Here is a 13,735-nt window from a genome sequence, read left to right on the forward strand (position 1 = left end):
CCACACAGGAATACACACTCAGAGCCTCCTGACTGGGCCCTGTTTACACCTCCACACAGGAACACACACTCAGAGCCTCCTGACTGGGCCCTGTTTACACCTCCACACAGGAATACACACTCAGAGCCTCCTGACTGGGCCCTGTTTACACCTCCACACAGGAACACACACTCAGAGCCTCCTGACTGGGCCCTGTTTACACCTCCACACAGGAATACACACTCAGAGCCTCCTGACTGGGCCCTGTTTACACCTCCACACAGGAACACACACTCAGAGCCTACTGACTGGGCCCTGTTTACACCTCCACACAGGAACACACACTCAGAGCCTACGAGGCTTTTCTAAAAACTACACTTTGCGTGTTTCTCTAACCTCTTTTTTTTTAAACTAGGTTTGAGATGTATCCACTCAGCTCGCTGTCTCTCAGGTCAAAGGTGGGTCTATCTGCTCTGTTCCCAAAGTGTGGTCTCCCTGAGATCAAGTTAGAGGGATCCCTGGAGCACCACTTACCCAGGTCATCAGGAGCGGTTTTAACATCCCCAAATGTGGTTAATTTCTTTCATAACAAATGAATAGACAAACTTGTCACACAAGTCAGAGTTATTCTGAAACTAAATCTTTATTCACTTATAAGGGAGCAGGTCAATACAACACACATATAAAGTCAATCAATTGGGTGCCCTATGATAATGATGGCTGGTCGAACAATCACCCCCAGATGATTCGTTGAGAGCCCCGAGACAAAAGTACAAAGGTCTTTTACAGCCAAGATGCACCCCTTTTAACCTACATGACCAACAACAGATGTATAGAACGGGTCACAAGGTTAAGATCTGTATGAAAGATACTGTCTGCTGAGAATAATAAGTATCTGCTGTAAAAACAGTACTCTTTGTGTAGAGACCAGGGTCTGGCCCTGGGGTCATCTCTCCCTGATACCATATAGAACAGAAACATTAACTCATGCTCTGGAATGCGGTCTCTTTAGGTTTTATCACCCAAAAGACATTGTAAATCTCCTGTCAGTGTTTTCTCCCAGAGGCCCATCCTCAGTAGAACACACAGACACAATAGTTCTAAGAACCCTCTATTCTGTTGCATAAAACAACCATTTGATGCAATAAAAGTATTATAACATAATCTTGTAGTTTTGCTCTCAGTGTCCACTGAAAGTTGACTAGTAACAACAACTGGGACCTAAAAGACACCCACCATGAGACCCACTAAATCTGCCCAAGAAGAGGAAAACAAAAGAAAAACCCACACCAAACTTAAAGACAGGAAGTAAACCAAAAAGGTGGAGCAACTAAAGGTGTTGACTCTCCACATGTATCAAGACAACTGGAGCACTGGGCCAGACACTCTTAAATAGAACCTGGACCAGCTCAGGTGAAACACCTTCCCACTAACGAGATGGACAAGCCAGCACAGGTGTAACACATACTGACTAACCAGGCGACACCAATATGTACCCAAGACACATTTCAGTTGAATGCATTCAGTTGTACAATCAATCAATTCAGATCAAATGTATTTATATAGCCCTTCTTACATCAGCTGATATCTCAAAGTACTGTACAGAAACCCAGCCTAAAACCCCAAACAACAAACAATGCAGGTGTAGAAGCACGGTGGCTAGGAAAAACTCCCTAGGAAAAACTCCCTAGAAAGGCCAAAACCTAGGAAGAAACCTAGAGAGGAACCAGGCTATGAGGGGTGGCCAGTCCTCTTCTGGCTGTGCAGGGTGGAGATTATAACAGAACATGGCCAAGATGTTTAAATGTTCATAGATGACCAGCAGGGTCAAATAATAATAATCACAGTGGTTGTCGAGGGTGCAACAAGTACCTCAGGAGTAAATGTCAGTTGGCTTTTCATAGCCAATCATTCAGAGTATCTCTACAACTTCCATTTCACATTATAATCATCTACAAAGCTTCACCTTCACGAATATAAACATGGTGTCTACTGGCTGTCAACAATTAAAAACAAGAAAAAACACATTTCTAAATAATAATATACAATCAACAAATAAAAACAAGAAAGCAAAATAATAATTATTTATTACACGTATAATTTTTTTATCCTTTTTCTTTCTATAGAATCCTAAAATTCTAGCTTCTAGAACTCTCGTCTTCCTAAAACTCACTAGCTTCTAGAACTCTCGTCTTCCTAAAACCCACTAGCTTCTAGAACTCTCGTCTTCCTAAAACCCACTAGCTTCTAGAACTCTCGTCTTCCTAAAACTCACTAGCTTCTAGAACTCTTGTCTTCCTAAAACCCACTAGCTTCTAGAACTGTCGTCTTCCTAAAACCCACTAGCTTCTAGAACTCTCGTCTTCCTAAAACTCACTAGCTTCTAGAACTCTCGTCTTCCTAAAACCCACTAGCTTCTAGAACTCTCGTCTTCCTAAAACTCACTGGCTTCTAGAACTCTCGTCCACTTGGAACGAGCCCAAACAAAACTCATCTCCAATACGGAAAAACGTGCAGTCAAAATAAATTGGGATCCATGGCAACGCAATGGCTAAACACAAAACATTTTTGACTGCCCAGCCTTGAGACAATCAGCAACCAAGTTGCCCTGAAAACGGACATTTCTGATTTCAAGAGGAAACTCTGGCAATATCCGTAGTAACTTTCCACCTCAGCTTCTCTCCCTTTTCAGGGTTCACTAGATAGGCATGTTGTTGGATCGGGGCCCAGTCCCCAATGTCATGCTCTAGTACATTTAGGTTGGCACATCTGAGAATGAACACAGATATTCTAAAATGACATTATAAAATGATCCCTGATATTACGTCAATATAATTGTACCCAAAAATGGTCAGTTGGTTGCATAAATCATTGATTACTAAATGCTACATTAATTGTAAATATGAAATATCAAACCAAATGTACACCCCTTTGTTAATATGTATTGGCAATAATTAAATTAATGGTGAGGCATAAAATAATAAAACATGTATCTTTTGTCAGGCTGAATGTTTGAAATATGAGGTGATTTGAGTCATGCTTCTTCAGTAGTGGAATAAAGACAATTAGCACTTGAATGTTGTCAATAAATGCTGGAGTGATGTAGGATTGTTAATACAATTGATTATAGACCAATTTATTATACTGAGTCAATGTGTATAGGCTGCAAGGACGTTGAATTTAAGTTGTTTTCAAGTCAATGAAAAAAACGACATCTTCTCAACTTTCACTTTCAACTAAAACTGAATGTGTATTGGATGTTGGGCATAGTCTTATTTTCAACATCTTTTCAATTACATTTTGCTGGGTGGGATATTTTCCATGCATGGAAAGGGGTTGGAGGCAAAGGACAAATAAATAAGTGCTACCAAACATAACAAGCATTTCACAAACACTACAGTGTATAAATAAGACGCATTAAATAAAACCACAATGAGGACAAGTTTTCATTGGGTATATCGTACGAAAAGCATCAGAATTATCTTAAATAGGAAAACAATTCAAGTTTAGAATCACAACATAAAATACATAGGCATTTCATCATTAAGTCCTTTAGGAAATAATGTCTGGTGGGCTGTCCAAATCAAAAACCAAAATGCAGAAACAGTTTGTGATGTATTGAAAACCTAAACATAACATGTGCTATATACACAAACATCTGCCACAATAATCATATTACTTGTATTTTTATTAAACAAGCTTCTTATAAACTGCACAAGCACCAGAAACGCTGTTGTTTTGATAAGTAGCAATAAATCACTGATATCGATTAGGGGGGAAATCAGGTTGAACGTGATGTTGAAACTAACACAACTAAAAAAAACACATGGAAATGGGAGATATATTTTACCTCACTGATTAGAGGACAACCTGCAGAAGACAGTCAGCTACATTTTGGAGTGATGCATTTAAATGTAGGGGTCACTAAACAAAGGAACACAACACTTATTTGTCATAACTCATCGCTAAAATCATTTGTGTGACAGGAGGGAGATGAGGTTGCACATCCTGTTAAACTAACAGCTCAAAAACCACACGGAATCTGGGAATAATGTGTACATCCCTGGTTAGAGGACAATTTGTAGAAAACAGCCAGATACAGATACATTTGAAGTGTTGCATTTTGATTCAAGTGGGTCACCAACGTGGTAAGTGTAACGACCCTTTCAGAGCCTGAGGCTAATATCCATATCATGTTGATGAAGGGGCAAACGTTTAGGGTTCTACATTGTCCTACTACAATGTGTTAACATTCTACATTGTGAAATTAATTTATTGATATCATGAAACAACTCCATGTATTTTCTGATATTTGATCAGAGATCTTTTATCAGATTATCTCTGGTCAGAGCTAAAAGGTTTCTTTCCTGTGTGTGTTCTCTTGTGTACAGTCAGATTGCGAGATGCAGCAAAACTCTTCCCACATTGATCACAGCTATAAGGTTTCTCACCTGTGTGTGTTCTCTGGTGTAATGTCAGCTGGTCAGATCTAACAAAAGTCTTCCCACACTGATCACATGTATAAGGCTTCTCCCCTGTGTGTATTCTCCTGTGTACAGTCAGACTCCCAGAATGAACAAAATTCTTCCCACATTGATCACAGCTATAAGGTTTCTCTCCTGTGTGTGTTCTCTGGTGTAAAGTCAGCTGGCCAGATCCTGAAAAACTCTTCCCACATTGATCACAGCTATAAGATTTCTCTCCTGTGTGTGTTCTCTGGTGCACAGTCAGCTGCCCAAATTGACCAAAACTCTTCCCACATTGATCACAGCAATAGGGTTTCTCTCCTGTGTGTATTCTCTGGTGTAGAGTCAGATTGCTAGATGCAGCAAAACTCTTCCAACATTGATCACAGCTAAAAGGTTTCTCTCCTGTGTGAGTTCTCTGGTGTAATGTCAGCTGGCGAGATTGAACAAATGTCTTCCCACATTGACCACAGCTATAAGGTTTCTCACCTGTGTGTGTTCTCTGGTGTAATGTCAGCTGGTCAGATCGAACAAAAGTCTTCCCACACTGATCACATGTATAAGGCTTCTCCCCTGTGTGTATTCTCCTGTGTACAGTCAGACTCCCAGAATGAACAAAATTCTTCCCACATTGATCACAGCTATAAGATTTCTCTCCTGTGTGTGTTCTCTGGTGTAAAGTCAGCTGGCCAGATCCTGTAAAACTCTTCCCACATTGATCACAGCTATACGATTTCTCTCCTGTGTGTATTCTCTGGTGTCTTGTCAGATTGCCAGATCCTGTAAAACTCTTCCCACATTGATCACAGCTATAAGGTTTCTCTCCTGTGTGTGTTCTCTGGTGTAAAGTCAGCTGGCCAGATCCTGTAAAACTCTTCCCACATTGATCACAGCTATAAGGTTTCTCTCCTGTGTGTATTCTCTGGTGTCTTGTCAGATTGCCAGATCCTGTAAAACTCTTCCCACATTGATCACAGCTATAAGGTTTCTCTCCTGTGTGTATTCTCTGGTGTAGAGTCAGATTGCTAGATGCAGAAAAACTCTTCCCACATTGATCACAGCTAAAACGTTTCTCTCCTGTGTGTATTCTCTGGTGTAATGTCAGTTCGCTAGATCTTGTAAAACTCTTCCCACATTGATCACAGCAATAGGGTTTCTCTCCTGTGTGTATTCTCCTGTGTACAGTCAGCTTCCCAGAATTAACAAAACTCTTCCCACAGTCAGAGCAGCAGTGAGTTCTCTTCCCTGTGGATCTCTGCAGGTGTTTATTGAGGTGTTCTGATCTGGAGAGACTCTTCTCTGCCTCTTCAGCATCATGAGGTTGTTGAGGCTCCCCAGAGGACCCACGATAGTCCCGTCTCTCTCCTGTGTGAACAACAAAGTTAGACAGATGATTAAAGGCCCACAACAGCAGAAATCCACTGTAAAAGGTGATGCCAACAGCGTAGCCATGATGTTGTACAACAATTGACATCTGTAATGAATGTAAAAATGATTTGACAATTGTCTTAAAATGAGCAAGAATAGTCATATTTTGTCTTGTTTTCACATAAGTAGTAACATCGATGATTGTAGGCTAGAAATAAGTTATTCATGTTGTTGAACCTCTAAGCAGTGTGCCGGACGACTTTTGGTCTCCAATATTCTGCCCCTTTCTGTGTTTGGACTATAAGGGCGACACAATTTGGTTGCAGAAACTCCTCCCTGCTAATAAGGAAACCACTAGTTATGGATGTAGTATATCTGGTAATGAGGAAACCACTAGTTATGGATGTAGTATATCTGGTAATGAGGAAACAACTAGTTATGGATGTAGTATATCTGGTCATGAGGAAACCACTAGTTATGGATGTAGTATATCTGGTAATGAGGAAACCACTAGTTATGGATGTAGTATATCTGGTAATGAGGAAACCACTAGTTATGGATGTAGTATATCTGGTAATGAGGAAACCACTAGTTATGGATGTAGTATATCTGGTAATGAGGAAACCACTAGTTATGGATGTAGTATATCTGCTAATGAGGAAACCACTAGTTATGGATGTAGTATATCTGCTAATGAGGAAACCACTAGTTATGGATGTAGTATATCTGGTAATGAGGAAACCACTAGTTATAGATGTAGTATATCTGGTAATGAGGAAACCACTAGTTATGGATGTAGTATATCTGGTAATGAGGAAACCACTAGTTATGGATGTAGTATATCTGGTAATGAGGAAACCGCTAGTTATGGATGTAGTATATCTGGTAATGAGGAAAACACTAGTTATGGATGTAGTATATCTGGTAATGAGGAAACCACTAGTTATGGATGTAGTATATCTGGTAATGAGGAAACCACTAGTTATGGATGTAGTATATCTGGTAATGAGGAAACCACTAGTTATGGATGTAGTATATCTGCTAATGAGGAAACCACTAGTTATGGATGTAGTATATCTGGTAATGAGGAAACCACTAGTTATGGATGTAGTATATCTGGTAATGAGGAAACCACTAGTTATGGATGTAGTATATCTGGTAATGAGGAAACCACTAGTTATGGATGTAGTATATCTGGTAATGAGGAAACCACTAGTTATGGATGTAGTATATCTGGTAATGAGGAAACCACTAGTTATGGATGTAGTATATCTGGTAATGAGGAAACCGCTAGTTATGGATGTAGTATATCTGGTAATGACGAAACCACTAGTTATGGATGTAGTATATCTGGTAACGAGGAAACCACTAGTTATGGATGTAGTATATCTGGTAATGAGGAAACCACTAGTTATGGATGTAGTATATCTGGTAAATAACCACTAGTTATGGATGTAGTATATCTGGTAATGTGGAAACCACTAGTTATGGATGTAGTATATCTGGTAATGAGGAAACCACTAGTTATGGATGTAGTATATCTGCTAATGAGGAAACCACTAGTTATGGATGTAGTATATCTGGTAATGAGGAAACCACTAGTTATGGATGTAGTATATCTGCTAATGAGGAAACCACTAGTTATGGATGTAGTATATCTGGTAATGAGGAAACCACTAGTTGTGGATGTAGTATATCTGGTAATGAGGAAACCACTAGTTATGGATGTAGTATATCTGGTAATGAGGAAACCACTAGTTATGGATGTAGTATATCTGCCTGGAGCAAAAATGGTGAGCGAAGATGATCGTTTTTCACAATGTATTCTGAATATTACAGCGCACTATCAGGACAAGATCAGGAGTGCTACTCAAGTAAACTCACATTAAGTTCTGTCTATTCACTAATTCAGCACTGTGGGGGAAAACTCAGGAGAGTTCTCATAGGCTGACAGCAAAAATAGCCTCCATTTACAGGTTGCATATGAGTGCATTTCACATTACTTTTGGATTATAATTGTAAAGCTCGTTTGAACCTCCTGCTTAATATGTTTGTGTTATTGTCGCAAATCAACTGCTTTACACTTAAAAAACACTTCAACCAGTAAAATGCTCTTTGGCTAGCTTTAACATCAGCCTGACAATGAGGCTTTGTACACTAAGTGTTTAACAAATTGGCCCATAACTTCACCTAACAATAACATAGACCTACTGTAGGACCCATAACTTCACCTAACAACAACATAGACCTACTGTAGGACCCATAACTTCTAACAACAACATAGACCTACTGTAGGACCCATAACTTCACCTAACAATAACATAGACCTACTGTAGGACCCATAACTTCACCTAACAACAACATAGACCTACTGTAGGACCCATAACTTCACCTAACAACAACATAGACCTACTGTAGGATTCAGATTCAGATCAATAACCTAAACCACAAGGCCAAATCTACACTGGAGGAGCTTACCAAGATGACATTGAATGTTCCTGAGTGGCCTAGTTACAGTTCGGACTTAAATCATCTTGAAAGTCAATGCAAGACGAGAAAATGGCTTTCTAGCAATGATCAACAACCAACTTGACAGAACAGGAAGGATTTTAAAAAGAATAATGAATATTCACATGAATATCAGTCTCCTATTGGATGACATCACGACTTCCCATCAAGCCAACTCCTTGAAGGCCTTACTATGACATCACTCACTCCGTCTAGTTTGCAGTTGTCTAAAAAAACACTATTTTGCTCAAAACATTTATTTGTTTCCCATTAGTGTGTTTATACTTTACTGTATTTATATCACTTTTCAACAGGAAAGGACGTCATGAACAATTCCGACAGTACAAAAACATATTCAAGTGTAGAATGCCCTTTTAAAATCACACATTAGTTCAACAACTGCAGAGTTTGTGTCCCTGTTTTATAAGATAGTACTCACTGTATTTACTGGTGTTAATCAGATCAATGTCCCTGTTTTATTAGATAGTACTCACTGTATTTACTGGTGTTAATCAGATCAATGTCCCTGTTTTATTAGATAGTACTCACTGTATTTACTGGTGTTAATCAGATCAATGTCCCTGTTTTATTAGATAGTACTCAACTGTATTTACTGGTGTTAATTAGATCAATGTCCCTGTTTTATTAGATAGTACTCACTGTATTTACTGGTGTTAACCAGATCAATGTCCCTGTTTTATAAGATGGTACTCACTGTATTTACTGGTGTTAATTAGATCAATGTCCCTGTTTTATTAGATAGTACTCACTGTATTTACTGGTGTTAATCAGATCAATGTCCCTGTTTTATTAGATAGTACTCACTGTATTTACTGGTGTTAATCAGATCAATGTCCCTGTTTTATTAGATAGTACTCACTGTATTTACTGGTGTTAATCAGTTCTCCAGTCTTCTCTTCTTCGTCCTCCTCTAATGTGACAGTAATCTCCCCCTCTTCATCCTTCATTCCAAAAACGTCTTCATCTTCTTTCACTTCATCCTCCACTACAAAAACTGCTTCCTCCTCTTCTTTCACTCTGAACGCTTCCTCTTCTTTCACTGAAACGTCTTTCTCTTCTTCTTTCACTGTAACAGCCTCACCCTCTACTTGTTTTTGTATTGTAACAGCCTCCTCTTCCTCCTCCTCTTTCACCAGAGCTTCTTTCTCCGTCCAGCAGACCTCCTCTTCTTTAACAGGAGGAGAGTAGCTTAGTGAACTCATGGTCGGAGATAATAGCTAGTTAGCATTAGCGACTAGACTAGTGCTAACTTGACCAGACAGCTAGTTGACTTACAACGTAAATATTACATAAAATGGAGTACTATGTTTAAATCACAGTGGCGATTAAACCACGAAATTGTCTAAAGAACTTGAATGTTCCGACTTTGTCGGCTAGCGAGCTACCGAGGTTGCTGCAGTTGTTGAAGAAGCGTTCCGTCCACTAGATTATACGTCACACTAGAAACATCGCCTGAAAGACACATATCGCCATCTGCTGTCTGGAGGGAGGAAACGCAGTTGAGGAGGGAAAACTATTTTTATTCTTTCATTGAATTATAATATTATAAAGCAGTTTAGGGAAACGTTTTTTTCTCTCTATTAAATATGAATATTATATCAACACGTACAAAGAGCAACAAGTGTTGTTTGATTAGTTCAGATTTTTTTTATGAGAATTTAAAACAAACTCTACATCTACTCCACATCTGTATTTCTGATTCGGTCAAATAACTAGATATCAAAATAAGCACCTAGTTATTGATACCCTTGATAAAGACGAGCAAAAATTACTGTATAAAATAAATAAATAAACTTTACCCACTACCAGGATATTTTAGCCCAAAACCTGGTTACCTCTCTGCTAGGAGGCTGAAACTTGGCCATAAGTGGATCTTCCAGCAAGACACATCAACATCCATGAAGAAATGGTTAATTGGGCACAAAATCAACATTTTCAATGGCCATCTCAGTCTTCGGACTTGAACTCCATTGAAAACCTGTGGTTTGAATTGATCAGGGCAGTCCATAAGACAGACTAAATAAATCAAGGACCTGGAGAGATTCTGTATGGAGGAATGGCTTGTTCGACATTGCAAGCGACTGCCGATTGACTGATCTACAAATTCCCTGTTGCTGCTGTTGAAAGAAGCGTTCCGTCCACTACATTATACGTCACACTAGCATCGCCTTAAAGCCCCACATGATGTATTGTTACACCATGTAGGAGCAGTATAGACCTAGTCTGTTCATTATATACATCTACATGATGTATTGTTACACCATGTAGGAGCAGTATAGACCTAGTCTGTTCATTATATACATCTACATGATGTATTGTTACACCATGTAGGAGCAGTATAGACCTAGTCTGTTCATTATAGACATCTACATGATGTATTGTTACACCATGTAGGAGCAGTATAGACCTAGTCTGTTCATTATATACATCTACACGATGTATTGTTACACCGTGTAGGAGCAGTATAGACCTAGTCTGTTCATTATATACATCTACATGATGTATTGTTACACCATGTAGCAGCAGTATAGACCTAGTCTGTTCATTATATACATCTACATGATGTATTGTTACACCATGTAGGAGCAGTATGGACCTAGTCTGTTCATTATATACATCTACATGATGTATTGTTACACCATGTAGCAGCAGTATGGAGGTACAGTGGGGGACAAAATTGTTGACACTCTTGATAAAGATGAGCAAAAACGACTCTATAAAAAAAATTCAAATACTGAGCTATATTGTGTCAAAAATACAGGGAAATGATTTTATACTAATACAATAGCTCAGAGAAAGATATTTAGTTTAACATGTAATTCTCAAAAGGTAGGGGTCTGAATTATTGCCACCCATGTTTTCAATACTCCAGCACCTTCCCCTTGGGAGAATAAAGACACTGAAATGTTTTATGAGATTAGAGAACACATTGGGTGGGATCTTCAAGCCCAATACCAAACCAATCAGGTGGTTGTTTGATGAAATGAAGCTTCAGACGCCATTGATGACGTGCTGCTGATAAAGTGATACAGGCATCGGTACACTGCTTTGAAGTTTACTGCTTAGCGATTTGGACGCAGGCGTCGTAGCTCCGGTATCAAAAGTAACATCCCTACTGACAACAAGGCAGCAGAGTCTACCGTGCTAATGCGTTCCCACTAGATATCACAACCACACAGTATATGAAAGCATGAGGTGTGGCTGACGTTTACAAGCTGGAGCTAAATACCGAGCTAGCATACAAACTCTGTAGCACATAGTGCATTGTGGGTAGTTTAGAAGATATCCGGAAATAAGTCAAGAAATATGTAACAACGCAAAAACATAACTGTTTGTACTTATAGGGAACCATATCGTGACTACAACTAGCTTACTACGTCTTTAACCACACTGTGTTGTTACACTAGCGAGTAAAAATGAATGCTTCCTATACTTTAACCTTTTGTCTGAAAATTAAAATAAACATTTTACTCAACTGCGTTACCCACTCCAGTCAGCAGATGGCGGTGTGGGAATTTAAGGTAATGCTGTTGGTGTGACGTATAATGTAGTGGACGGAACGCTTCTTTCAACAGTAGCAACAGTTATTCAGCCACCTCGGTAGCTTGCTAGACAAAATAGCCGAACCAATAAAGCTCTTTAGACGCTTTCGTGTATATTAGCCACTGTGTTTTAAACCCACCACTGTCGTCTAGTTAGTTATCAGATTTAATTTCATATTTGCGGTGTTGTTGTTATTAGTCAGCTAGCGGGCTGGTTAAGTTAGCATTAGCCTAGCTAGCTAACATCTCCGACCATGAGTTCACTAAGCTACTCTCCTCCTGATAAAGATGATGTTGTTGTTGAACTGATGTGTGGTGTTAGAGGGGAAATATTCAATAGCTACATCCATATTGTTACTTTTAAATTAGTTATTTATGGCCATTGAGTCTTGAAGAATATAACACATGCCTCATGAGCTTAGTTCAACTGTTGTACCCCATCAGAACCCCAAATAAGCTTTTTATACTCCAATGTTTAGAAACAATTTAAATGATAAACAAACACTGTAAACACTCACACTCAAAACATGGTTAAAACTATGTTGATATCATGGATGGTCAGTCCTTGTATCCATAGGTCCGTCTATGAATTTGAGAGTAGTTACATTTCTCCAGCCCCATCATCATCTTATTACCAAATCAGTGGTGGAATTACAGCTTTGTTATTGTTTGAACTGCAGATTAATTGGTTGATTGTGTGGCTTGTTTAAAGGGACAACCTAGTTTTTAAACAGAAACAAAATGGCTGCCCAGAGACTTGGTTTGGTAAACAGCTGAGGGATGGGGGAAGGAGAAGTGTAACCACTCTGAAATTCATAGAGAAAGCTATTGTAGCAACCGTAACCCAACACCTAGCGACCTCGTCAAGAAGTTCAGACATCTTGGTGTAACAGTTATAAGCTGTTGACTTGACAGTCGCTGGACCCAGGTTTGAGTTCAGCTCAGGACTACCCCCTGAATTCACTACACTCTGAATACAAGGACTGGCTGGCCATAAGGTCAAAATTATAGTTTTAACCAGATTTCAAGGCTATACAGTGCTTGTTTACAAACAGTGGCGTTTTTCAAGCTTATGTTTTGGTTTCTGATGGGGTAATACAGTTGAAACATTTGAGGCATTTCTAAGTTATATTCTTCAAGAATCAATGGTTATATAGTAAATGGGTCTTTCTATAACTGCCAGTGTAGATTTTCCTGTGGGGGTCAAATTGTTAGAGCTGTTGATAAGTCATTAGCTGTGTTAGAATACTCATACTAACCGTACTATTTGTGATGTTAATTGAGTATATAGTGTGCTTATTGGTCATAGTATGATATAGTTAGTATGCCAAAACCTCCCGGATGTCGTACTAAATTCGCCATAATATGACGTAAACACGCAGTACGTTAGGGCCCATAATGCAATTCTTCAGGAAATGGGCGTGGCTTCACATCGTTTTCAGATTTGAAGAAAATTGCAGAAAATATGCAGCCGAAGTCCAACAAGAGCCGAATCAAATTCATTGCTTTAACTAATTATGACAAATGTTAAGAAAATGTTGAGCAATGTAATAAAATAATTACTTTTCAAATAAGTTACTTTACACGTCATTTTGGCTGACTATTTGCTAGCATGTTATTACAGCAGTATGTACCGGTATGTTAACTAGCTACCTAACGTTAGTTGGCTACTTATACATCAAACTTGCCAGTATATGAACTATATTCTATCTAACTAACTACCCAACGTTTATTGACTTGATTATTCCCGTCATTCTTAGCTTAGCTAAATGGTATAGTCGTTGTGCTTTCTCAATGGACATTCGGGTGCTTTCATAAATTCACTCTGATTGACTATCTACTCTGATTTCT

General features: G+C 38.9%; 1 protein-coding gene across 1 annotated transcript; it reads right to left on the bottom strand.

Annotated features, from left to right (window-relative positions):
- Positions 1-2,973: 2,973 nt before the first annotated feature.
- Positions 2,974-13,475, bottom strand: LOC145876327 (uncharacterized). Its single transcript, XM_082972119.1, has 2 exons — positions 13,448-13,475; positions 2,974-5,810 (listed from the first exon to the last, which is right to left on the bottom strand). The coding sequence occupies exons 1-2, from the start codon at positions 13,473-13,475 to the stop codon at positions 4,315-4,317; spliced, it is 1,524 nt and encodes a 507-aa protein (XP_082828245.1). The 3' UTR covers positions 2,974-4,314.
- Between the last annotated feature and the right edge of the window lie 260 nt (positions 13,476-13,735).

The sequence above is a fragment of the Salmo salar genome, unplaced genomic scaffold (assembly GCF_965601325.2).
Source record: "Salmo salar unplaced genomic scaffold, fSalSal1 ptg000578l, whole genome shotgun sequence".
Classification (NCBI taxonomy): Eukaryota; Metazoa; Chordata; class Actinopteri; order Salmoniformes; family Salmonidae; genus Salmo; species Salmo salar.